Source organism: Mus caroli, unplaced genomic scaffold (genome assembly GCF_978045245.1).
Source record: "Mus caroli unplaced genomic scaffold, Mus_caroli_1 scaffold_7, whole genome shotgun sequence".
NCBI lineage: Eukaryota > Metazoa > Chordata > Mammalia > Rodentia > Muridae > Mus > Mus caroli.
Genome location: NW_028227262.1, coordinates 59,906,129 through 59,933,983, shown reverse-complemented (window position 1 = coordinate 59,933,983; position 27,855 = coordinate 59,906,129). Strand labels below are relative to the sequence as shown.

Below are 27,855 nucleotides of genomic sequence, written 5' to 3'. Positions count from 1 at the left end.
AAGGGAGGATAGAGGCTGGGGGTGGTGTGCCTTGAGTTCTGGGGAGGTAGTAGGGGAGAGCCAGGCCCACTTGCAGTTGGAACAGTACAACCTGCTCTTAGGACTAAGCACCAGCTAAGGAAAAGCAGAAGGATGTGATATGGTGTGTGTGTGTGCGTGCGTGTCTGGTGTGTGGTGTGAGGTATGTGTGTGTGTGTTGCAAAGTGTGTGTTGCAAAGTGTGTGTGTGTCTGTGTTTGGTGTGTGCTGTGAGGTGTGTGTATGTGTGTGCTGTGTGGAGAGACACAATGCTGGGAGACCCAGGCTAACAGCACTGTTAAGAGTTCACAGATGGCCATTTTTCAGATTAGCCATGCTAGGGCTCTAGTACACAAGACCATTCTAGAGTGAAGCTACTCCTTCCTGCTGGGTTCTAAGTCCTCATGCTGAACTCTGAAATGGACCAGTTTTCCTAGAACAGGAGCCCCCGCGGTGGCCAATCACAAGGGAAAGTTCACTGCACTGCCCCCTTCTGTGCTTTCTTTAAGGGGAATAATTCTGAAGTGGCTAATCTCCTGTGTAGGATTTCTGCTTTCCCCAGCACTTTCTAGGAAGTCAGCCTCCTTTGTTTGGCTCTAGACACTCATCACTTCATAGGATGAGGCATCTCCCAGCTTTAGAATGACAAGTGAAAGCCAATTAAGATCTTCCTCCCCGCTGTGATTCTATGGCTGCTCTCAGTTCCGGTGGCCAGGAAGCTAGGCTGAGACTCTGGATAAAGGGCACAGGGTCGGTCAGGCAGCCTGCAGAACACTATATAGCCCAAGGACCTGTGCCCCTATACTGTCCTGACCTTTGCTAGAGACTGGAGTTCCTCAGGGTATCCCAAGTCAGCTTCTTCTGAGCTCTGATGTTTTGGTCCTAAGACCCTCTAGGCTTTGTAGTTTAGATAAACCTCACAGCCACCTGTTGTCAGTGAGATGCCTTGACAAGCTGCTCCTGTGGTTCAGCCCCAGGGTTTCTTTAGACAGACCCCAGCTGAGGCTGGTCAGTGTTGCTATTCCCAGAGAAGAATACGGTTCCACAGAATTCTGAGGCCAAGACAGCCCTCCCTCTCTACCTCAAGCAGCCAGCAGTGCCACCAGTGCACTTAAACTAGAGGCTGTAGGCCAGGGATGAGGGACTATGTATCTGCTGCAGCTACTGCTCAGATGGCTTGAGCCCGAGACCAGTCCTGGCCTGCAGAGGGACACAGAGAAAGCTATGTAGTCTGGCAGTTGCTAGGCAGGAGAGGGAGATCCTAGGGGCCAGTGGCTGCCTGTTGACCTGCCAATGTCTGCAGATACAAGCAAGGTACAGGGAAGCTGAAAAAGAGCAGGATAGAAGCTCTGCTCAGCAGTGCTGTAAGTCACATATATGCTGCCATTTATGCCAGGTCTGGAGGAGGCCTGTTTCCCAGCAGAGTGAGCTGGCACAGGATTGTGCAGTCTAGTTCCCAGGTGTTCACACGCCTGGCAGTGTCCGATGCCTAGCCCTGGAGTCTGACTGAGCTTGTAGAATAGGAGGAATGTCTGTGTGTTGCCACTCTGGGATTTCCAAGACAGACAATGTGGAGTAGCGGGGGTCTCTGGGGGAGGGTCTGAAAGGATCATTGTTCCTCGATAGAGGATGCTCTGGTATCACTGAAGGTCAATCAATAAGCCATGTGACCTGTGACCTCTCTCATCCCAGCAAGTTCTTTTCCCCTGCAGGGCTCAGGCTAAGGCACTCTTCAGCTTCCCTACACACTGTGAGGCACTCACCCAGAACACAGAGGGAGGGTGCTGTGGCTGCCTTTCTTGACCATTGATCCCACAGTGTGGCTAAATAAGACCGTCAGGCAAACCTGGCTAGATTGTGAGTATCTCTCAAACATTAATTTTCCCTTGGGCTTTGAGGGAGAGGTACAGGGATGAGCTGCTAAGCCGGAGTGTGGGGCACTCAGCTCCAGATGGCACAGGGACTCCCTGAGTGAACCTGAATGGGAAGTACAAGGTTACCAGCAGAAAGGCCAGAGAACTGCAAGTTCCACCCAAATCCCTGTCAGGACAGGACATAATGCAGGCTACAGTGTGGTCCTGGTGTTTGGTGTGCTGTCATAGAGAAGAAGGTTGCCCACTGGCAGGCCGGTCCTCACACTTGAACCACAGTGTTGCCACCTGCACCATATCAGAGCCTTGAAAGCTGTCCACCCTTTCTATCTCCTATTCAGACACCTGCTCTGGCCCACCAGAGCAGGGTGGCTTCCTCCTCCTGGGCAGTGCAGACCACAGTGCTTTCTGCCATGGCCCTACCTCAATCTGCCCCTCCTGTGAGAGAATGACATGGCTCCAGGTACCTGAACAGCACTGCCTCTGCTCAAGGCCTGGCTTTCCCAGCCCAGATGCCCCTTTCCCAACTTCCTTTTCTTCTCATGCCCACTGCCCCCTTAGCTACAGAGGGGCCTCCTTACCTGGGGCCCACTCCTCATGGCTCTGCTCTGTCCTGCAATTACCCACCAGTCTTCCTGAGAGTAAACAGAAGGTCCTTCTCGATGCTGGCACCATCCCTCCAAACACCACTTCTCTTTTTTCCTCTCATACTTGATCCATGGTGGCTTTTGTGTGTCCATGTAGTTATGGGTTTCCATGCTATCCCCTGCCAGGCCTAGTATTCCCCCTGAGAAGCAATCTGTCCTGTGAGGCTCTGTGCTACTGGTGACCAACAGACGGCTGGACAAAGAGTCAACAGAAGTGACTGGGTGCCAATGAGTGAATGACTGCAAACAAAGACATCTGCTTTATTTGTTTTCAATCAGTAGCACATACTGTTTCTTGAGCATGGCAGCCCCATGCTCAGAGGCATATGGGTGCTCAGTTAGAGACTGCAGGGCCTGGGGGCCATGGTCTGTGGTCCCATGATCGGTCCCTTCTTCAAGGCTCCAGGAAGGATGCTGCTCCTCAGCCCTTCAAAGAGAACAGCCAGAGTTCAGCTGAGCCCTCTTCATCCCCAGAGATGGCCCAGGCTGGGGCTGTAAGAGATCTCAGCCCCATGATTTCCAGGCTCCTGCAGACTGCACTGGATAGTGGCCATTTCCCTGCAGTATAACTGGCTATGAGTCAGTTAGCTGGCCTGAGACCTAGACTGGGTCTCTCCCCACTGCTGAGCAGGACATAGGCTCTTACTTAACATGTTCTGTAGCAATAATAGCCAGCACCACCTCTTTATCCCCAAGGGCCCAGCTCCCTTCTCTGTTCTTACAGTGGTATGGCTAACCCCCACCCTGGCCTAGTGCAGCCTTGCCCACTTCTGCTCTACCTAAGTAAGATCCTCCCTGTTCTCTAGCTTAACAAGTAGGGATTTTCTAAGAGAAGCACTGGGAGAATGCAACTATGCAATCAGGTTCCTGCTCTAGAGAGCTCTGCATACCTCTAGGCAGGTTTATAGCTCTATACCTAGAGGAAAGCCCTCAGGTGTCCTGAGCTGGACAGGAATGCCTCTGCCATCTAACTGCTTTTGGAAGCACGTCTTTCCTGAGGATTCTTCATTCCTATCTCACTTCTGCCAGGGACCATGTTCTGTGCAGCTGGCAGAGGACACCAAGTTTTTCCAGTAGGGCATCTTGGTCACAGGGTGCCCTGTGAGTCTGGGTGCTGAAGCCCACACTGTGCCAGACTGCATGCACAGTTTAGAGGTGGCTTGGGGGCCCAGCTGGCCTCTGATGTTTCCAGGAACATTAGGTGTGGGGCCAGGAAGGAGAGCTTGAAAGGTCACAAGCCTCTTTTAGGCATGTGTAGTGACAGAGGCACATTGGAACTTCCTGTAGTCTGTCCAATATCATCAGTATCACCTTTTCCAGGTTTTTACTCAGTGCAATGAAGGTACACTGGTGGGATACACTAAGGGGGCACAGGGACTGAAAATGGCCACCGACACAGGGTGGAAGGAGCAAGGCTTAGAGCTGTTTCTGTCAAGGAAGGCTAGGGGTATAACTGGATAGTCCTTTTCTCAGCCCCTCTGCTGAAAGGTGAGAAGTTTGCCACTTGTTCCAGGAAGGTGGACAGATTACATAAGCCTAGCCAGGAAGAGGAGCACAGGGAATACTACTCCCACGGATATGTTTGGGGTCCCAAAAGTGGTGAAAAATGGTTCTGAGCAAGGTTGAGGATGGGACGTCTAAATGCAGGGCCCCAGGCATACACACTAAGGCAGGTGGCCTCACCTTGCGGGCAGTGCTCACACAGTGCTGGTATGCCTTGACCAGGTCTGAGCACAGAAGCACTTCATGCAGATGGTCACGGTAACAGCGGAGGATCTGGGCTTGTAGGCCAGAGCACACAGGCTCCACTCTGCGGGGCCTGGGGGACGATAAGAACAGATGGCTGGTATTAGAAGGCATGAGAGGCAAGAACTCACACTCAACACCCAGAAAGACACTAGATAAGCTCTGGATGTCTATCCATGGGCCAGCTCACTCCAAAGTGAGGAGTGCAGGGTCTGGTCCTCTGGCCAGTGGCCAATACTGAATGGGCTGGGGTATAGGGCTGTATGCTGACTGGCTGCTGCCATGAGTCCCCAGTGTCACCAGGAAGGGTGAGGAGCCTGGTGGCAGCTGGGTCAGGCTCTGTCCAAGGGGTCTTCAGTGCATTGTTGACCTGGTACCACAGCCATGTGAGACAGGAATGCCACTTCCTCCCAAACCCTTGTTCTAATTTTACTACTGTGACAGAGAAAACCTACAGAGATAGCCAAAAGATAAAACAAAAATATGCGTCTTAGAGATAGTTTGTAGTGATGTGTTGAGGCATTTTACTATATTTTCTTTCTTCCTTTATCAAAATAGTTTCAGAATCTACAACAAATGAATATGCTGGCTTTTTACTATTATGATGCAAAACAAGTGATAAAAAAGTAAACAACAGATTACACAGTTACAGGTGCCCCTCCCAGCTCCCTGGGGCCACCTTTGACAGGACCACTACCAGATGCCTTTTTGTTCCATGTAAGCTCTCTTCCCCTGCCTCCTTCACTGTCACATATCCAGTGCTCCCACAACTCACACACACACAGCTACACATACTCTCACGCACCTTATGCACACTCCCACACACATTCTCCTATGATCCCAGAGTCCCCCCACTTGCATGCACTCACTCACACCCCTCCCACATCTACACACTCCCCTCACCCATTCTTTCACACTCATTCTTTAACACCTTTACTCAGGGTCCTCTGCACACTTACGCTCTTGCACCCCACCCCAGTAGCTCACACAGCAGCACTCTGGTGAAAAACATTCCCCCATTACCTCTCCCCGCACATGTGGGGCACATGTTATTTATTCTTCCCTATTTCCTTCTCCCATATGAGAAAACTGTGGTATGGAGAAGTTACATCACAGAGCCAGTGTATGGGGAGGGCATATTTATTGACATTGTGGTGGTGCCATCTACCCATCAGCTTTCCAGATGGGTTTTCGCCAAAGCTCCCCCATGTTTGTAACAGCTGTGGTGAACTTGTAGTGACACCTGACAGTTATAAAGCTGCAGTGAGCCATTCCTCACATTCTTTGGCAATAAAAAGGATGGGTATTCTGCAAGCTGTGTTCCAGGCCAGCTTGCTGTTCTCCTGCCCAGCACCTCTGAATTGAGAGTGTCAGCCATGCAGCAGACACCAGAGGGGAGAGTGCTGTTATCAAGATAATTCAACCAAGTGAAAGTCATCAGTTAAGGAGAACCAGCAGCAAAGTAATGAGGGGCTTAGGACGTAAGTCTGCAATGTCTTATGCCCAGCCCAGGTGTCTGAATGGGCACTTTTGACCACTGCCATTTGCTTCATGATGCTGCCTGGGGTCCATCCTTCTTCCTGAACCAGCCCTGGACCACAATCATCATGGAGTATCTCCTCTTTAGGCTCGGTGCCTCATTTAATCAGGCCTGACTTCCTAGAAACCTCACTCACCCAGTTCACCTTTAGCAGATCTTAGTCATAGGTCTATCCCTAAGACATGTGCCAGTGAAGGAGTGAAGAACCCATATTTAGCTGGGACAATAAGAATCAATGGAGGTCTGAACAAGATAGAAGGTTTGCAACAGAAGTAGGCAGGGTGGCTGGGATGCTATGGCAAGCTGCCAGGCCACAGGAGAGAAAACCCATATACAGGACTGAAGCTCCCCAAATCTCATAGTTGTGCCCAATGCTGCTCAAGGGGGCTTCCTCCCAACAAGTCATCTGGGGTCTTTGCCTTCGCATTTATTTACATCACATCTTCAGATACATGAGGGAGAGTTGCCCTTTTCCTGATCCTTTGGAGACCCCCTTGGCAGGTTCTACCTGATGTACAGAGAGAGGAACTGTGGGTACTGTGGCATTATTTCCTTTGTAACTTCCCAAGAGCTTGTCCATTCATGGGCCTTTTGGAGTTGTATGGCCTTGGAAGACAGAGTTCTCAGTGGCTTCATGTCTCAGACAAGTGTTCTCTATGAGCAATGCTCTGTGGTCCCTCATCACCTTAAGTCCTAGCTTGCACCCCTATCCCACTGTCTCCCCTCCTGGCTCTGTTCTCTGTCTCACACCTGGGAAGGTGCAGGCATCCTCCCTGCACAGAATTAACCCTGCATAATCATGGCCTGCAGGTACCAGGCAGATACCAGAGGCTACTACCTCAGCTCTAAGTGGTATGAGGCTTACTGGCCTTATTGAGAAAGTACCCTGGCAGGCTCCTGGGCCCAGTGTGAGGTACACTGGGAGCCAGCCTCTGACTCACATTCCCCTCCATACATGTACGACAGAGCTGCTGATACAGACTGAGCTGCAAGTGAGGAGAGAGTGGCTTCATCACTAGCCTCTTTTCTCATGGCTCCTAGGGCTGCCCACCTCACTGATGACTGCTCTCTGATAAGAGGGCCTGGGAGCTGAGAGAAAACTTCAGAGAAGACTTAGTGGGTTCCTAGGCAGGGAGAAACTGGGCTGTGTGAAATCTATCTCTTGCACAGCATTGCTACTGCTGAGGCCACGATCCCTTTCCACAGGGACTTCAGCACAGTAGGAGTACACACAGGCAGGCAAATGTCAACAGTTTTATCTGTTGTGCACAGAAGAATCTGAGGAGAGGCATAGCTCCTGAAGTGAATCTTTCTCTGAAGTAGGGTAGGGCTAGTCAGGTCAAACCATTTGGAAGCAGGTGTTGGATGGCTTTACCCCATTCAAGGTGACCTGTTACAAAACAGCTCCAACCGGTAAGAATACTCTTGTGAATTAGGTGGTCAGCTGACGAGGGCAATGGTCTCAACACACACTCAGTAAATGCAAAGTCTTATAGCACATGGCTCAAAAGTCAGATCCCCAGTGCCACAGCCCTCACCCAGATCACACATCACCTTAACATACCAGAAGCAGGTCAGGTTTTTCATTTCTGAGGTGCACATCTATATTTCTGCTTAGTTTACATCAATCTGGAGCCCACATGTCTGCCAAGATAGAAACTGGCTCTCAAAGGGGATCAGGAATAAGCACATCTAGAAGTGAGAGGCTCGGTGTTTCCTCTACTGATTACATCCTTCCTGGGCCTTGGAACATGACCGTATTTGGACACAGTGTGGCTATGGATACACTTAGTAAAGACAGGTAACAGAGAAGTAGAATGAGCCAACCCCAGTGGTAATCTAGTTCACACTCTCATGAGAAGAAAAAGGGCAGAGACAGCCACATGAGACGTTTGTGCTCTAAGGGCAGAGGTGAAGGCTGTACTACACCTTATCAGCTAAGGAGTGCAGGGGGCTACCAGGAGTACCGGCAGCTCCTCCACTGCACTGGGTCAGAGGGCCAGGAACTGCACATACCTTGCACTTTGGTGGCCTTGAGTGGCAGCACAAGAAAACACAGGAGGCAGAGTGGCAGTGGTGGAGTGGAGGATGGCAGCGGGGTATCAAGGTTCAGAATGTCCTCGGCACTAGCTTCTGGGCTACCAAACAGCTACTATGCATGCACCAGGATGGATACCAGGCTCAGCAATGTCTCTGACCCCAACCTCGTAAGACAGTGACTAGTTTTATGTCAATTTGACACAAGCTAGAGTTGTTTTGGAAGAGGGGATTGTAACTTAGGAAATACCCCCACTGTGGGCAAACCTGTTGTACATTTTCTTGCTTGATGACTGATGTGAAAGGGCCCAGCTCACTGTAGGTGGTGCCACTCCTGGGCTGGGTTCTATGAGAAAGTAGGCTAAGCAAGCACTCCATCAGCTTCTGCTTCCAGGTTCTTGCCCTGACTTCCTTCTGTGATAAACAGTGATGTGGAAGTATAAGCCAAAGAAGCCCTTTCTTCTCCAAGTTGCTTTTGATCATTGTGATTCAGTAATGGTTATAGTAATGGTAACCCCAATGAAGTCAAACACCATCTACACTTAGAGGTAAACTGACTGTGGTCAAGAGAAGGGTAAGTATCCCATGAGCAGCTCTACAAAGAGACACCTTGCTCCCTAAGTAGCCCACACCCTGGGAGACAGCTGGGGTGAAGAACAGCATGGGGAAAGGAGAAGGCAAAGAGGATGTATAATCCAAGTAAACAGCCTAGGAAGAAAGCCCAGACACGTATGGGAGAGCATGTAGGTAAAATCTTTGCTATTCTGATTAACTCGACTGTGCTAGGGCCTACTGTGTCCAACATATAGTACTAACACTGTACCATGTCCCCCAGAATACAAACAGCAGCTTTGTGAGATAGGCATTGCTGTCTCACTCTGCACGCAGGGACGAGTCTCAAAAAGCCTAAGTGGTTTTCTCAATGCATGCAATAATAAGACATGGGCATGACAAGAAGAGCCTGGGTATCCATTTCCACAGCCCGTGTTTAAAGACACTTAACTTTTAGAAAATGCCACAAAATTCAAAAGAAAAGACAATCAGGGGTACGGGAAAGAAACAAAACACAGGCTTATACCAGGACTTCTCCATGGCCTAGAAACTTGCTGACTCAACTTGGGAAGGGTGTTGTAGGGAAGGCTCCACACAAGGGAAGGCAAAGTCGGTGGTAAACCAAGGAACATGACAAGGTGGAGACAATAGGAGGCTAGAGGGGCAGGATCTCCCCTGCTCCCATGCCAGCATCACTATGGGGATAGCATCTTCCCCTGTTGTCACTTACACTGCAGCCTCAGCAGGCAAGAGGAGTCCCTGCAGCAAATCCAGGATGCTCCTCCTTCCCAAGCTGCCTCTTGTGAGGTGCTCACTGTACACCTGCTCACATGCAGCCCCCATCCTTTGTCTCTCTCACTTTATTTAATAAATGGGATCTCATCAACTTATCCTTCTCCTATTATCACTGCTAACATCAATCTGATAGTATTGGCCTGGTATGGAATCTGGCTATTATCTGTCCTCCTCATATTTAATTTCAAGGAAACATTGGTGTGGACCTTGGAGCAGGCTTTTTATTATAGCAGCAGCAGCGAGATTCCACACACACTAGCCATTCATCTCCGTCACGTCCTGCCCAGCTGCTCAAAGGCGGCTTCTGTTCCATTCTGTGGCCAGGGTGCAGGCACTATTCAGACAGGCAGGCTGCAAGGGACTGGGTTAACTGGCTGCTATCGACCATGTGCCACTCAACCTGGGTAAATGGGACCCAGGGATCCACTATTGATTAACATGCCACTCGGGATCATTGTCAGTCTGCTCTTCAGATGCCCATCCCTCCGAGAACTATAGTCTGGTAAGAGGCACAGGGCTAAGTGGGATGAGAGGGAGGAACTGTATGTATACTTGTATACTCTCCCCCGCCCCCCCCCCCATGTGTGAAAGAGCAGGTAACTGTGGTCTTCAATGTCTGAGGGTGACTATATTGGGACAGATGTCCCACAGTAGTCTCTGTAGTTGTGATCTGAGGCTCTCCGGCAACTGAAGAAGGGCCCTCAGTTGGGGCTGAAGAGATGTTTCAGTGGCTAAGAGAGCTTGCTGCTCTTCCAGAGGACCCGAGTTTGGTTGCCAACACTCACATGGTTTCTCACAACTACCTGTAACTACAGTTTCAGGGGACCAGGTTCCTTTTTCTGGCCTCCTCAAGGAAGGGCCCTTCCTAATCCCATTCCATTCTCTCTGGAATCTTGGTCATTTGCCACCTGGGAAAGCTGTCCATCTTCACTGGTTTATCATACTCTAATCTGTTCTACTTCTATAATTCAGCCCTCTGACACTAACTAGAGGGATCTCTCTAACCAAGGTCATACTCTGCTCTGAGGGACCGTGCCATCCATATGGGCCTGGTTTTTGAGGTCTGCTTTAGTCCTAGTGATAAGCTCAAAACCCAAGGCAAAGCCAGCTATGCCCAGGTCAAGAAACATGTGTCCTGCTCAGCCTCTTCCACAAAGTTGAGGTTCTCAGTGAGCAAGTCCCAGTACAGACCTGGAAACTTTAAGTGTTTGCTGAATAATGCTGAGTATGACAGGGTGAAGACAGAGCCTTAGTCTTGTGCCTAGTCCCTCTACTCCTCGGACCCCAGGAAATGTGGCAACTTCTTGAGTAGATATTGTCCACCTACCCTCAAGCCAGAGGTCCATAGGCATTCTTAGGGTGGCATCTGGGCTTCTCCATGATGCAGCCTAGGGTTAGCTTTCTCTTGCATGAAGACCCCAGGATAGTACCTCTCAGGGTACATGGAAACATGCCAGAACTTTCCCCTGCCACTGTTGGGAGATGCGCCAAAGCTATAGGAGGAAGTGCTGTCCTCCACAAAGACCAGTGTATTTGGCCAGTTTATGTTGCAAGAACCCAGGGATGCATGTGGTATATGGTTCTGAGGGTCCTAATAGAGGACACTAGCAGTGGCCATGGCTTCTGTGGAGCAGCTCACAGTGGCTGTCACACTGTGTCTGGCCCTACAGTGGCTTTGACTGTTCTCATGTGTGAAGTCTATTCTAAAGGAAGTCAAGTGCTAGGAATGTTGTTAGAAGTACAGGGCATTGGGAGCCCTGGTGTAGAGGGTGTCTTGGTGTTTTGGATGGAGGTCATACTCTTCAGGTTGGCTGACTTGCAGATGCTGATGCTCTACCACAAGAAGCCACGGGAGCATGGCTCTTATGGAGCTATGGAGAGCGGTAAACCACTGGCATTGGCTGATTAGTGAGGAAGCCCTAGGTCTAAGACAGCATAGCTGATTTACACGGAAAGGCCCTCTGTATGATGGAATGGGACCGACCTGACAGGGACGGGCACACAGCAGGCAGGCCTACTTCAACTCCAGAGCCAAGCTCCTAGTCAGAAGTTCCCAGTATCTTACAGAGAAATACTGTAAGGCCTGGACCACTGCAGAGAAGCCTCACTTTTCAGGGCTCTGGCCTAGCAGCCTGAAGCTGACTCTAGCAGCAGGGAGAAGCCCACTCTTAAGAGCCGTAGCCTGGTACCCTGAAGCCGAGGGTCCTAGTAGCTGGTTGAGCTCAGAGAATTTTGAGATGTCTGGCATATTCCCCAAGAGCTACCAGCCTCAGTGCTTGAGGCTGAGGTCTTCCGGGTTGCTATTCCTCCTGATCTATGACCTATTATCTCACTTGACTTCCTGTCTTGCATCTTTCCTAATGGTCCTGTGAGCCTCTGAGTCCCACATTAAACATCATTTTCAGAATTCATGTGATTGTAACAATAGGAAATGATGCATGATCAGATTGTCTATTCTGTTCCTCTCTGTCTTCCCAACTCATTACTAGCACCTGCATCATTCTATACCCCATTCTAGACCCAAGGACACCAGTTCTTGTTTTCTATGATGTGCCCTCCATCTGAGTATGCACCCACCTATGAATGTGGTGTGTGTGGGTACTGGCTCCATGTACCAGTAAAAGTACCCTGGTGAAGAGAACACGCCTACCTCAGCCTTGAGGGAGCCATAAAGCACAAAGTAGAGGCCCCACCCCAACCACAGCAGCCAAAGCAGTTGAACCTGCACAGACTCTGAGGTAGTCTGGTCTGTAATCGAAGGACAGCACCGCTGTGATGTGTATATGCTTGGCCCAGGGAATGGCACTATTTGGAGGTGTAGCCTTGCTGGAGTAGGTGTGGTCTTGTTGGAGTAGGTGTGTCACTGTGGGCATGGCTTAAGACCCTTGTCCTAGCTGCCTGGAAGCCAGTATTCTGCTAGTAGCCTTCAGATGAAGATACAGAATTCTCAGCTCTTTCTGAACCATGCCTGCCTAGATGCTGCTGTGTTCCCATCTTGATGACAATGGACTGAATCTCTGAACCTGGTAGCCAGCCCCGAATATATGTTGTCCTTATAAAAGTTGCCTTGGTCATGGTTGTCTGTTCACAGCTGTAAAAACCTTAACTAAGACAACTGCTTTCATAGGATTTGTCCCTAAGCTGTCCTGGGACAGGTGACAATAGGAAGGAGGTGTCTCAGAGGCCCAAATGGGGCAGAGTGGAATTGTATTGGAGCTATCCAGATTCCAAATCCCAGAAAAACCTCTGCTCACCTGTCTGTTCTGGCCACCTAGATTCAGGGCCCATATTCCTCAAGCCTTCCATGGCTTCTGGATTTACTGTCCTGCTATTAGCAGGGTGGAAGATCATCAGACTGCAAGGCAGCCCCCAGCTCTTCACTGGTTCCTGCTACCTGTTAGAGATGAGAACCCTCTACAGTCATGTGGATGTTCAGAGCCCTCTACAGTCTATACATGACTCTAGCATCCCAAGGCCTAGAGTCTGTGTATGCCCTCTCACATAGAAACAGCTGTCTTCTGAGCACGAGTTCCCAGGGGACTCTGACTGTTCTCGCTGCCTCCAGCTCTCCAGTCACATAGGGCCTGTGCTCACCCAGCAGACTAGCAAACCTACCTGTCTCCATGCTCAAGTTCCCCTCTTTTCTACCGAGAACCTCAGTACTGTAGGCTGAAGCTGGATGTGGTGACCGCAGAGTTATCACTGGCTGCATTTCCTTCTCTTTTCTGCAACTCTTACTATTGCCCATTTACTCTCAGCACTGCCAGTACTGCATGTAACAGCTGCTAAATGAGCTGCTGCTAGGAGAACACACTATGGGTCATTCTCTTAACATGTGCCATGCTCTTCTGGGTCCATACTGTCTTACTACTGCCTACCCATGAGAGTGTGCACTGGCCTCCTATCTCTCTGGTTCCCTCTCACTGGGAGATGTGTTCTTGACTCTGTCTCTGCATCCAGGTCTCCAGTCACCTAAGGCTTTGTGGCCCTTGTTGGGCTTCTGCTGCTGCTGCTGAGGGTCCTAGGCCCTACCTACTACCCACCTGAAAACCATACATGCATGCTGTAGGAAGGTCATGTGAGAGCTGTCTCTCCATTAAACCAGGATGCCTGGAAGGCAGGAGCCATAATATATTACATTTACTTTTGCAGGTCTGCACAAAATACCTAGCAGTAGGCAGATACCCCTTATCTGAAGTTGGCAAAGCATCAATAACTAAGAGTCACAGGCACTCTACTGTGCACAGGTTCTGTGGCTGAGACTTACATGGGCTCTACTTTTGTACATGCTGGTTGGGCTTTCTTACTCTCTCTGACAGTCAGTGTCTTCTTCTGGAGCCCGCTTTTCCCCTGATACTCACCTCCCACATTTTGTGCCTGGCAGCCTTTGTCCTAAGTGACTCCGCCTCCCTTTTCCTCCAGATCTGAGGAGTCTTCCAAGGCTAGAGACCCTGCTATATCCTCTGGTTCTGTGTGTGGAACCTGTACACATGGAGCATCTTCAAGCAGCAGCTGCCTGCTGTGAAGTGTTCTGCAGCTCACCTGTACAGCCTGGGCCAACTGCACAAGGTAGCATCTAGAAGCATCCAGAAGAGGAACTATTGGTATGGTGAAACACCATAAGCAAAGCAAGTTGGGAGGAAAGAATTTATTTGGCTTACACTTCCATATTGTAATCCATCACTGAAGGAAATCAGGGCAGGAGCTCAAACAAGGCAGGAACCTGGAGGCAGGAGCTGATGCAAAGGCTACTGGGGGAGGGAAGGACAGCTTACTATCTCTCTCAGCCTGCTTTATTATAGAACCCAGGTACACCAGCCCAGGAGTGGTACTACACACAATGGGCTCAGCCCTCCCCCATCTATCAGTCATAAAGAAAATGCCCTATAGGCTTACTAGAGTCTGATCTTATGGAGGTGTTTTCTCAGTAGAGGTTCCCTCCTTCTAGAAGACTCTAGCTTGTGTTAAGTTGATACAGCACTAGCCAGCACAGGGTGTATCTGCATGACAGGACTACTCCAAAGGCACCCATAGCCACCCACCCAATTAGTGTGGCTGGCTAGACTGCCATAGCCTAGAGCTCAGGTTGCTGGGCATGTTCTGCTTCAGTTTGCCACCCAAAAGGGAAAGTGGATCTCGTGCCATGTGCTCTTGAGAGAACACTGTCATCTCATAAGACATAAGACAGGAAGGCAAGCACTTGAGCCTGTGATGCTTAGACATCTCCTTGTGGGTCTGCCCTGCAGGCACCCTCAACACAGTCAGACCCTTTCTCCAACTCTAACTTGCACAGCCTCACTGTGCAGTATATTCAAACCAGCCTCTTGGATCCCTCGAAACCTGGGCTCCCAAATGCCATTAGCACCCTAGGCCTTCCACACTCTCGACACTAGGAATACTCTGAATATTTTCAGTGTTTTCTCTGGCCTCAGCCCCTAGATCTAGCCTGACCATGCACACCCTCTGTCTAGTGCATTACACCTGTAATCTATCTCCATGCTGTCTGCTAATACTTCCCCTAGAGCTCTACTCACTCTCTGACCCTTCCAGACAAGACTTGACTAGAGCAGTGGCCATTCTGGACCCACCCCTTCTTCAGCCATCCTCACTGTCTTAATGAAGTCCAGTGTCAATCCATTCTCTCACCATCAAACTCAACTCCTTTGACTCTTATCTTCTGGGAGTTTGTGCATTACATTTAGGACTTTGATCTATTTAGAGTTTATTTTTTGTGAAACTCACTGTTTTTGGGGATTCTAGGAATGCACACAACTGACATCTCACACGTAAACTCATCCCACCCATGGGTCCTGCCCCTCCCGCACCACCCTTACCTGAACACATGTAGATACTGGGGCCATATAGAAAAGCCTAGAATGAGCTGTGTGTTTTCTAGGAAGAAACCTGGTCACTGGGTCTGTTCCATCATGTGCAGGCAGGCAGCAGGATGACAGTTCCACTCCCTATCTGGTGATTAAAGAGGAGCCAAAGAGGATCTTCTCCAGAGCTTCCCTTCTCCTGAATCTCACATGTCACTTAGGATAAAAGAAGCGATGTACTCTTTGTGCAGAAGGCATCCCCAAACAATCATATCCTCTGCTACCTGAACTTGACCTTGAACCAGAGCTGACCTCACAGTCACAAGGCAGGCCATAACCTATGGCGGTCCAGTAGAGCCCTTGACCCTCTGGCCCTTGGAGAGGAAACTGACCATCGCCAGCCATGTGATGGTCACAATGTTCTGTCTGTTTTCTGAAATTGTCAATCTGGAGTCCTTGAAGGGTTTTGTGCTTGTTTCCTGAAACAGGAGACTAGCCCTTTCCCTCCCATCTAACCCTCCAGCATAAGAAGGAGAAGTGGCATCCTGATAGAGAGGGTACCACGAGAATAATGCTGCTAAGAGGGGCAAAGGGAAATTAAGGCAGATGGCAAAAAGGCAGTCTAAGTGCTTGGGAGAAGGCTTCAGCTGAACACAACAGTTCATTGACAGAGAGCAGCTCCTATGCTGACGGTAGTAAGGGACCATGGAAAAGGGCTAAGAACTTTTAGGTGTTGGGAATTTTGATATAAACGATAGAAATGGAAATCCTCAAGGATACAGTTCTGCACATGTGTACACATATGAACATCCATGTAGTCCATGCATACATGTGTCTCCTAGCTCACTTACTGAGACTACCCAGAACAGTGAGAGCAGCACAGCACCAAGAACACCCAGGCCCAGAAGCTGGTGTCCAGTATTGTCCATTAATCAAAGGCACATAACTCCTTAAATGGCAGGCTCCACTCGTGGAACAGAGGGAGATCAAGACCACAATGGAGACATTCCCTGAACAAGTTAAGATGTACATTGAGAAAGAAGAGATGAGGGAAAAGACAGAGGAGCAGTCTTAATCCAAAATCTGAAATCCAGGCCATTCCATTAAATAAGTAAGAATAAACAATAAGTAAGAATGAACAAATGTGACTTCTGGGCCTTCCACATAGAACCAGGTAAGTGAATGTAGAGCTGGAGGTGGAAGGTGAGATTCTCCAGTAATAGAATAGCAATCCAGAAACACAGGAGACATTCAGAACATAAGCAATCACCCCTCAGCATCCATCACTGTGGTGGCTGACTGGGTGAGCATGTCAATACATACAGGCTTTAGTGACAGTCTGGAGATGTCAGCTTACCATGGTACTTCTTGATAAAACACTACTAACTGGTAACAGAGAACATGGGGTCTTTACAAGCAGAATAGGCCTATGTCAATATGCCCAAGTAATAGATGGGAGCCTCAGGTCTCCCAATGGGACAAAACCCTGTTAGAACATAGCATTGGTCTCCAAGGACATATGGCTTGTCTGTGGTTGTGAGGGGACACTGGGCAAACACAGGCCAAGGTATCGCCCTACAGATGAGAGTCCTATACTTTCTTTAAAACTGTCAAGGTTGTTAGTGGCAGAAAAGGTAAAGGAGCAGGCCTGTATGAAGGACCTAACGACTAAGTCAGGACCAATTCATGGACAATGTTCTGGATCAGAAAGGAAGGAGAGGCTGCTAGGGCAGCAGGTGGAACCTCATTTATGAGGTGGTAGTTGTATTCAGGTAGAGGTTTCATAAAGGAAAGGCTGTATGTTAGTCATGGAGGACACTTTGGGAAGTACATGAAGGGCACATGCAGTTGAGGAGGGATGAGTTACCAGCTCAGACCAGGATATGGCTCTGCAGAGAAACAGTGCTGAAGCAAATCTGTGACAACTACAGCACTCAGGAGGCCTGGTTAAGGGCACAGGATTCCTCTGTGTTGTCCTTAGCCCGGCTATGGGTTGGGAGTGCCTTCCAGATAAGCAGCCAAACAATAAGGATGGCAATTTGATTGGATGGAATGTACTCAAGAGGATGCACTTATCCAAAAAAAGACCTTACCAGATTTTCATTTCTTTTTCTAGCTAGGAATGAGTAGGGTTGGAGAAATTTGACAAAATGATTCTAAATACATCTTAAAAAAAGAAAAAAAAACAAGTTAGAAAAAGATAAGCAAGGTAGAAAAGCTTGTTCTACTAGAAATATAATATTTTGAATCATGGCAGTTTTATAATACATTTTAAGTGTGTTTAAAATATGCAGGCTGATCCTGGGAAAGAGTCTAGAAGCAGATCTGTGTATGCAAGTGGGACTTAGCGTGTGGTAGAAGAAACTTAGATCATAACCAACAGGACAAAGGATTCCTACTCAGAGAAAATAGAAGTTGATCTGTGCACACGTCTGGCTCCCAAGTGGACCCCAGTGGGCTATTTAGAGTAACAGTTTAAGGGTACGAAATGAAAAATCACACAAGTACTATTGCCTGGGATTACAGTCATGGGGGGAGGAAAGCCTTTGCAATACAACACAAATCACAAACAAAAACATGAACAAAAATATACTTGGTTCCTATCTAAAAATCAGCCCCGAAAGCAAGTGTGAGCTAGAGCAGTCCATAAGAGAGACCAGGGTTAGTGGCAACACTAAGGCACAGGCTCGTAAGAATGAACACAGGCTGCCAGTAAGTGAGCCACGGAAAGAGGAAGTGGACAGCAACACTTAGTAACTGAAGAAATGAGTTGTAGAAACCAGGGCTGTCTTCCCGAGTGAAATTGGCAAAGGTGTTTTAAACCAAACCAAACCAAACCAAACCAAACCAAACCAAACCAAACCACTGTTATAGTACCAGCTTGGGAAGCCATGGGAAAATGGACACCCTCCTCCATCACTGTGTGCTGTAGAAAATGGCACTTGTACTTCCTGGAGGGCCAGTGGAAAAAACATCAGTATACTAAAATATGTGTATTTGGCTCTCTTGGTACAGGTTTTGAACTAGCCACTTTTTCTAGATAAACTTAAACAAATGTGTAGGAAGCCAGGCAAGTCCATTTGTCAGAGTGCAGGCCACCTTAAGAAGGGGCTGGAAACTACCCAAGCTTGTGATAGGGGACTGCTCAAGAATCTCTGAAGTAACCATATGGAAGAGTGGCAGGTAATTAATATGAAGACATAATTAGACATCTACTGACCAGAAAGGTGTCCACATATGAATAAGGTTAGTCCAAGGACAGATGTGCACTGCATGAGACCCATGGCTTATTTGCCTGGTTTGTGGCTGCACTCTGTGAACTGAGTGATGATTATCCCAATATAGGAAAGACTTAGATTAAAAAAAAACTTTCCTTATATTTTTCTATATTTTTATTATATAGTAACATTACATATATGAATATAAAACATGTATACCATTTTTATAATTATTCAGTCAAAAGATGACACTGGTTTTCATTTTGAAAAACATCTTTTTTTTTTTTTTTGGTTTTTCGAGACAGGGTTTCTCTGTGTAGCCTTGGCTGTCCTGGCACTCACTTTGTAGACCAGGCTGGCCTCGAACTCAGAAATCCACCTGCCTCTGCCTCCCAAGTGCTGGGATTAAAGGCGTGCGCCACCACGCCCGGCTCCGAAAAACATCTTAAGATGAAGCCTATCTATAACTACATACATACACAGATGTGTGAACTCTCTGGTATGTATTTTGTGTTACTTGTAATATGAAGATGCTATAGAAAACAGTAAACCAGACTGAGGGTAGATGCCAAAGACATGTACTGCAAATGGCAAGTGTTCAGCATGGGACCTAAGTGAATTTTCAGTGTCCGTTGTCACAGTACTATCTCATATAAACACACTTCACCTTTAGTAACTATAAAAGGACACAAACCTCCAGGAAACACTAGGCACAAAAGCCCTGGCCCACACAGTAGAAACTCAATAAAAATTCACTGAATTAGAAGATGCAAAGGCTGCCAGTTCCTCTGAAATTCAAAACTGAAGTCTCAAATAATGTTGCTGGGAAAAGGTGTGAATTCCAGGGTGTTTGTGAGGGGATAGTCTCATTTCTCAGTATCCCCATCTTGTTCCATCACTACCCAGGTATGTGAGAAACACAAGTCACAGTTGTCATAAGCCAGTGGCTGCATGGCTAGAAGCCAGCTGCAGTCAGTCTTCTGCCAAATTATGCCCCCCACTCATGATGGATGTGTACATGCACACACATGTGTGTACACAGTGAGGCAGTTACACAGACTGAAAAAGACAGGCTGGAACAATAGGCTGGCATATGCATGAAATCAGATAGACAAATGTAATTTCTTGGACTTGGGTTTAGGATGGAAGAGTTGTGCCTTAGCAGACAATACACAGCTCCTAGAATTATCTCCTGAAAACACCCATCTGATCCTGTCACTTCAAAGCTCAGACACTTTTGATGGCTTCCCAAGACAAAACCAAACCCAAGTCCCTGGCATTTGAAATTCCACTGTCAGTCCTGTGCCAGCCACGTTCCCTTGCCATACCTCCTGTGTGACAGCTGATGGAGGATGGCTGACTTGGACAGAAACCTGCGGCTGCTACTCATCAGCTCTGTGACCTTGGTGAGTGCCTTCACTTTGGAGACTCCCCATCTTACTGCCTATAAAATAAGGCAATAAATGGGAGATAATGTATTCAATGTCATTTCCCAAGAGCACAGAGAGGGTCTGATAAATATGACTGCCCATTGTCTACATGAAGTCCTAAGGGAGAGGCATGCAGGAGGAGTCGGTGTTTGGGAAAGAACACCCAAAGGAAGGAAACTTCAGAAGGTGGCCTCCTTGGTCATGTTGGTGACAAACAGAGCTTCTGTAGAGACTTCACAGTAGGAATGAGAGAGGAGCCTAGGTCAGTCCTGAGGAGGAGCCTAGGAGTCTGCAGGGCCTGTGGGTGACACTGCCTTGGTACCTACTGGTGTGTCCTTGTTAATCTTGTCAATCTGACACACATGGGAAGAGGGAACCTCTACTATATCAAGAACTATATCAAGAGGACTGGCTTGTGGGCATATCCGTGGGGCATTTTCTTGATTGCTAGTTGATGCATGAAGTCCCAGGCCACTGTGGGCAGTGCCATCCCTGGGCAGGTGGACTTAGGCTGTAAGAGGAGGGACCTAATGTAAGTGTGGGAGCCAGTGCAGGCTATCCCTTTGCTTCAGTTCCTGACTTGAACTCCCTCTCTACTTCCCTAGATTACAGTCTGTAACTTATGAGCTGAAATAAACTATTTTCTCACAAGTTGGTTTTGATCATAGCAACAGAAAGCAGACTAGGACAAGGCCCTACTAACATGACCCTAGGAGGAAGGGCACAGGAACACCCTGATGACAGACTTGTCCTTTCTTGTTGTGATAGGCATTCATTTTAAATCCTGGCATTTGTCTTTTAATGAGATTGATGTTAAAAACACATGCACGCATGCACACATGCACACACGCAACTTTGAAGAGTCTAAATGGAGCACTGCATTCTAAGAGTCAGTGATGACAACGAATAAGCACAGCTTCCACACAGCTCATCCTCACCCTGAGCCAGACCCTGCTTGGTGCTTTGTGTGTTTGCACTCATGCCATGTGAACTCATCTTGGAGTCAAGGTGGAGACTGTGTTCAAAGCCAGTTTAGTTCTTGCTATACTCAAACCAAAAAAATCTAGTGACCATACAGTGAGGTAGAAGTCACAGTACCCTCTCCTCAGAAGCCACTTGGGTGGATTCTCACTTGCCTACTGATGGCTCCTGGCCTCCCTGTGCTCAAAGCAGAAACAAGAGGAACTGCTGTTTATTTCTCCAACTCATCACCTGCAGGACCCAGTACTATTCTCTCCATTGGGGGCACACATGCTCTCTTGGGTAGGGTTGCAATCATGGTGGTAGGCATGCTAAAGTAGGAAGCATGCAGGTCGTGAGGAAGGGGAGGCAGTATTGCCTCCTAGTACAAGTGGAAGGCAAGCTACATGCATGCTTATAGTTTTCTAATAGTTTCATAGCAAAAGTGAAGCAGGTGAAATTAATTTCAATAGTGCATTTCACTTATATAAACAAAGGGTTATATAACAAAGGGTTATTCCAACATGTAAGAACAGGAAGGCGTTATGAGACATTACAGAGTTTTGTTCTGGGTGGTTGAAATCCATGTGGACTTAGGGCTGGCAGCACATCTCAGAGGGGACGAGTCTTATGTGAACAGCTGCATGTGGTGAGCCTAGTAGTATCTCAACAACCTAGGACTAGTACTTTTCTGAACTGGGTACTCTATATACATGACTATGTCAGCCACATTCTGTCACTGTAACAAAATGCCTGAGACACAGAACTTGAAAGGAGGAGATGTTTATCTTGGCATGTTTCAGTTCCTGGCTGCTCATCCCAGTTGTTTTTCCACAATACACCACAGCAGGAGTTGATGATAGAAAGGCTGCTTGCTTCATGGTGGCCGAGATGCAAAGAGACAGGAGGAGTCTGGGATTTCCCATATTAAGGGCATGTCTCTAGAAACCTGACTTCCTTTCACTAGGTTTCCCCTCTTAAAGGTTCCGCTTTCTTCTACTAGCATCAGACAGAAACCAGGCCTTCAAGACTGTGGAGGATACTCTCAATCCAACACTGTTATCAGTTACCTCTCACTATCTTCCCACCTAAGCACGATGATTCAGAGCAAAGGAACCATGAACATGCCTTAGCCCAGGGTAGGAAGCCATGAGACAGGGATGTGAAGGTGGGTGGCCTGGCTGCAGGTTGTGGGGATGCTCTGTTCCCAGAGGGACAGTCTGGTCCTGAACATGAGAAGCAAAGAGCACTAGGCAGTTGTCCAGAGGCACGAGCTGCTGGGTTGGGAAGGGCTTGAACCATCTACAGTGCAGGGATCAAGTGAATATATACTCCAGGGGAGCAGCCAAGGCCTTTCCCTTGATGGCTTTCCCAGCATTTCCTGTCACCTCAGCCCCAAGTGGAAGCAGAAACCCTGCCTTCCCACCTCAACCAACCTGTGCTTCTGCCTTTCAAAACTTGTGGTCATGTTGGTAATTAAGTGAGAGCATGTTAAGTCTGCTCTGCTCATCGCCTTCACACAATTTAAAAAAATTCTATAAGATTCACTTCTGCTACTTATAAACACTGAAATGTAGTTTTGTTCATTTTTATTATATGAAAAGTGTCATACATTTTACATCCATGACTCACTTTAAGCTTTGTATCGTGAATACCCTCTTTGCTCTTTATGTCTTCAAACAGCCTTCTAGCCTTTGCTTAAATAGATGTTTAGACCAAACAGCACAAGATTTTGAGCAGATGTAGGAAGAATCTGTATGGTAACAACATCCGAATGCAAAGCACCTTTTTTGTCATGGTGGTTCCTGGCCTGCATGCTCGTCTCTGCAGAACTTTGCTTCACCCTGCAGGGCTGTCCTCACCTCTGAAACACCAACCTGGGACTTCCACAGAGTTACTAAGAAGCTATATCTGCAAATCTCTGGGGTGTCTAGACGTCAAAGAAACCAAATAATCATGTATCAGGCTGTACTAGGCCTGATGACCACTCCTGTGGAGGGCAGGAGACTCTCAAAGGGTATAAGCCCTGAGAAGTACCATGTCTTAGACAGATGCCTTGCCTCTGCATCCTGCCATGTTGTCTTCCTGTTCCTTGACAACTTGGGGTTGAGGGGCATGTTAAAGATACTTGCTGAGCATCCTGAGGGGGAAAGGTAATTGTGCTCACTGGGGAAGCCCAAGGCTGCAGGGCAAAACAATGTTTCTAAATGATTCCCAGACTAACACAACTGTTTCTTGAAAACTATTTCATCTAGAATCTATATAACCACTTTTCCGGTCTTCATTCTAAAAATCCATGTTTCTAATCCGTAAGTAATTTAATGAGCCAAGGAAACAATGTAAAAGACAAAAGGAGGGGCCAACAGGACATGTGTTCCCAGACTCAACTTCCAGTAGAGCCTGACAAAATGCTTTGTGACAGTGATGCAGTACCCAGAACACCGCCAACACTGTCTGTCAGGACTAATGACCCCAGAGGCAACCATTATTAGCCAGTTCACTAATTAGGGTCTGTTTGCAGAGCTAATGGGAAGGGCAATCACTTGTTAATTTAAGTAAAACTCCCAGGCATTCTTGACAACCATCATACAGAACACTGGAAGGCATTCCAGTGAAATTCAGAGAGTGAGCCTGACAATACAAAAGTACACACAAACTCTGGGAGGAATCTGCTGTAGGCACACTTTCCTCATAGACCTTCCTCAGCTACAGGGAAGTGTGTCTCTGGAACCTTAGGGACTACTAGCACAACAGAGAGAAGAATTGCTCCAGAATGCCGCAGGGAATGGAGGGAGCTGATGCTAGGCTGGGTGTCCATGCATGCAGGAGGGTGGTGTAGAGGTGTATCTCTGGGTGATATTCTGACTTGGCTTTTGTGCTAAAGATAAAGCAGTAGTTGATTGTGATTGCATTACGTACAACTTAAAACCCGTGAACTGTGAAGAAATCTTGTTATTAGAAGGTATTTCAGTGACTGCTGAACCAATGCCTATTATTTAGGAAAACATTCTGTAACTCACAAATGTGGGTTATTACAGTATTAACTCTCACCACTAGTATGTAATTTAATTAACCATTTAAAGCTTCCAGAGATTTCACCTGGATCCTAGAAATGGCAGGAAAGGAGGGATAGGGCATAGCCAACACTTCAAAAGGAAGCAGGCCTGGGGAGCAGTGGAACTAATACTCCTCTGGGCCTTGAGAACCTGTGGTCCAGTTATTTCACAGATCAGATGAAGATTTGAGGCCCAAGGTAACTTTTTGGCATAGTTAGCAAGCCCACTAACAGGGCAGGACTGACTCTGACCTCACATTACCAGGCTTGAAGCAAAGCTCCCTGGAAGTCGCCCAAGAACTTGACCCTAGAACTGGGCTCTTGTTAGGAACAGTAAAAGAATTCCCTTCAGATGAGGGATGCGGACTCCTAAAAAGGCAGGAGTCCTGAGCTACAGTGCATCTTGATCAACAGAGGTGCAGCTGTTACATCTTCTTACAGGCCTGGCACAACCACTAGGGCCTTCCTGTGCTCATACTCCTGGCATGCCCACTGTGCCTGGTCACTGGGTATGTGTGTACTCTGCAGAAAGTTGGAAGACACACTCAAATGTGAGGCCTTGGGTCAGTGAGGCTACAGGGCATAGAACATTTCCTTCCAGAAGGGACCCATGTTCTCTACATTCAAGGCCCTGGCCCTAAAAAAGAGACAGCTGCTCACACAGGAAAAAACAGTAGGTCTTTTCAATCTCTAGGGTCCCTGAGGTAACTCAGAAGCCAACCTAGATTTAGTGGCTTTCCCTGGGGGACTTTACAGGGCAAGTGATTAATATGTTGGCTATAACACACTCACTTGGCAGGCGATCTCACTCGAGGGTGCACAGTGGCCACTTGAGAGTTTGCAGGCAGTGCATGTTCTGAGGTCTTTGCTTTAGCAGAATGCAGGATTTTACAACCCATGATTCTAAGCAGACCTGTTTATAGCCTGATATGAGCCCATGGGCCTACGAAGCAGTAGTGAGTTATGAAGGCTACTGAGGGAGGCTCTCAGGCAGCAGGGCACAGCAGAGGCTTTGAAGAGAACATTTACTTGAAGCAGCTCTACTCACCAAGCCACACATGACTAGAACCTCTGGATCCTCACACAAGCGGACTATTAGCAGCTACAAGATAGAACTTTACATTTCCAAGGCAGGCCCTGAATCCTGCCTCTATCCTGTTCCTTCACTGGATAACCCAGAACAGGAAAGCAAGCAAAACTTCAATTTCTTCATCATGAGAATGGGGAAAGGATAGCTCTCTGATGTAGTCAAGTTTAGTGCTTCATGGGTCTTGTTATTCAGTTCCTGAGTTATCTGAACCAGATCTCTTGTCAAGTGCAGTAAAACTAGAGCTATATGTTAGAGTTTTCAAGAGTTTGGATCCATTTCTCCTGGTAATCACCTTAGAGCCTGCAAAGATCTGGGCTGGGTATACACTGAGGAGGAGGAGGGGAAGACCAGGCAAGCTAAAATGATCCGGGGTTGTTAAGACTGAATTTGTAGCCAGGGCAGAAGAGTGTGAGGGCAGAGTTCCCTAGCTCCTAACCCATAGCATGGACTCAAGGGACATACAGTGCAAGCACAAGAGTCCTCTGGTCCATCCTTCTAACTAGGATTGTAAGCAAGGGCTAAACATGACAGTCTCTTGGGACCAGAGACTGGCTCAGAAGGCTGAGAGCCAGCTTGACAGATCAAGGTTGGCTTCATCAGCAGATCTGATGAAGAGGGAAGTAAAAGAACATCTGGAATGGAGTTAAAGCTTAAAGAACATTTATTGATAACTAGGTAATCCTGTCTCTTTATGGGAAGGGAAGATAGGCAGTCCTGCAGGGCTGAGGCCAGGCAGGGCTCCAGGTGTTGGGCAGGACAAAGATTCACACAATTCTGCCATTGCTGTACCAAAGCTACCACCAAGGGAAGAGGAACATACTATGCCTTGCCAGCTTCCTGGTGACCTTGGCTAGGCCAAGGAGGCTACAAGGAAGAGGCTGCCAGGCAGAAGAGGAACCTTGAGCCACGGCAGTCCTCATTCTCTGTACTCCAGGCTGTGGGGCTCTTGGGAAAGAAGCAAGGAGAGCATATATTCAGATGGGCTTGAGAGAGAATGAAATGGAGACAGAAACAACTTCCTATCTGCCTTCTGAAGGAGATGAAGACTCATATCACAAATCTGAGAAGGAACATAGGATGGACTCAGCCCTCTCCACAGCCCTTGGGAGCTACTGAGGGTATGGTGGTTTGAATGCTTGGTCCAGGGAGTGGCACTATTAGATGTGTGGCCTTGTTGGAGAAAGTGTGTCACTGCATGTGGGCTTTGAAACCCTTCCAGCTACCCAGATGCTACACTTCTCCTGATTGCCTTCAGAACAAGATGGAGAACTCTCAGCTCATTCTCCAGTGTCATGCCTGCCTGGACACACTAAGATGCTTTCTGCCTTGATAATAATGGACTGAACCTCTGAACCTGTAAGCCAGCCCCAATTAAATGTTGTCCTTTATAAGAGTTGCCTTGGTCATGATGTCTCTTCATAGCAATGGAAACCCTACCTAAGACAGAGGTCAAGTGTTAGAGACAATACAACTGGAACTGAGAGGGGCCACTATGGGAGACACTGATAGGATTTGGTTCTCTGCTTCAAAGCCCATGGGCTACTGCATGGAGCTGGCTCCTTCCTAGAAAATAGAACAAATGCTAGGAGAAAGCATAGAAAGGTCTTTGTGGGCAGGAGGATGATCAGAGGGCCATGCTTCTTCCCATGTCTACACCCCCTCCATCCACTGAACTGTGGTCAAGAACACAGTTTGTGCAGTCTGAAGAGCATGCCACTACTGGTACATCCAGCAGAGAACAGGCACAGCACACTCTAGAGGGGTCAAGTCACCCCAGTAGATGCTGGGTTGGCTTCAAGAGACTGGTTTGGTGAGGCAGCAGCAGGAATGTATGGGTCTGTTGAACATAAGGTCCCCACCCCCATCTCTCCTTTCCTCCATCAGTAATGCATGAGTCCGTTGAACACACATCCTCCATTTCATCTTTCCTTCTCCAGGAATCCTGGCTATGGCAGTGGGCACTAATGGCCTGACAGCTCCAGTCTCTACATTCCTGGAAGGTTCTCCTTCACCATCCAGCCTGCAGCTATGGAATGATAAATACAAGGTGATGGCTAGGGACTTGGCCAAGGGCTGTCTGAACAAAGACACATGGTAGAAGTCTTAATGGATGTTTTTAGGCTTGAACAACTCCCAGGCTCATCAGTGACTTACTTGAAGTATGAAGAACAGTGGCCAACAAGTTACTAGAAGGTGGAGTATGAGGAGCAACGAGATACGAAATTACATACATCAGTCCCCAGGCTGGATTGAGTCCACCTAGAGTGCCACTCATAGAATAGACACTGGGTCCTGATCCTAGGGCCCAAGCTGAGCTTATGTGGAATTGAACATGCAGGAAGCTTATGCCAATGGCCAGTGGAGTCAGTTGAGGAGTCAGCAGGCATCAGTTTTCCAAGGGGGATCAGGTGGGTGTGGCACTGTTGACAGAGCACAGTCTGTGGATGAGGGAGATGGTGCCTACAACACAGCAGCAGTGAGAGGAGAGGACTCCAGTGAGACATACGCCTCTTCTGTGAATGCTGAGGAAAAACCAAGGCAGGGGAATATGAAAGATCCTGTCACCTAACTGTTAGGGCCACAGACAGGGAAAGAGGAAGCTTGTGAGGCTCATCTAAGCTGTCATTATGGACACTCTCTGCTAACTTCCAGGCCAAGCAGATAGGAGATGGAAGGTATAAGGATGGTCACTGGTGACTCAACCTTTACAGGTGGGTGCTCCAAGAATGACCTACAACCGTGCTTACAATAGGCTTGTCTAAGGGAGCCAGACAATGTCAGCTCTCAGAAGGTGAAACCCTCACACCGCTAGAAATAGGATTTTTTGCTATGGTTTAGAGACTACACCTAGGACACTTGTCTGAATCTCCAGCTGTTCTGAGCTGTCTTTCTGTGACATCCACCCTGTTCTCCTGAGAACTAGATGTCAGGGCCAGAGACAAGGCTGTCCTGACTCCAGCCCGGCAGGCCTCTGGGAATCTGGCAGGTGAGAGCCCAGCAGCCAGCACTAGGTAAGCAGCCCTCACTGACAGCACCCAGCACTGACACTTTGTTTCCCACTTGCCAGGCCACGCCCCT

At 48.0% G+C, this 27,855-nt stretch overlaps 1 protein-coding gene across 1 annotated transcript in view; it reads right to left on the bottom strand.

Moving 5' to 3' along the window:
* Positions 1-2,768: 2,768 nt before the first annotated feature.
* Chchd6 (coiled-coil-helix-coiled-coil-helix domain containing 6) overlaps positions 2,769-27,855 on the bottom strand; it is a 206,493-nt gene continuing 181,406 nt past the window's right edge. The window contains exons 7-8 of the mRNA XM_021164904.2: positions 4,219-4,354; positions 2,769-2,962 (exon numbers count right to left, since the gene is read on the bottom strand). Coding sequence (XP_021020563.2) covers positions 2,957-2,962; positions 4,219-4,354 — 142 coding nt within the window. The 3' untranslated portion in view covers positions 2,769-2,956. The remainder of the gene's footprint in view (positions 2,963-4,218; positions 4,355-27,855) is intronic.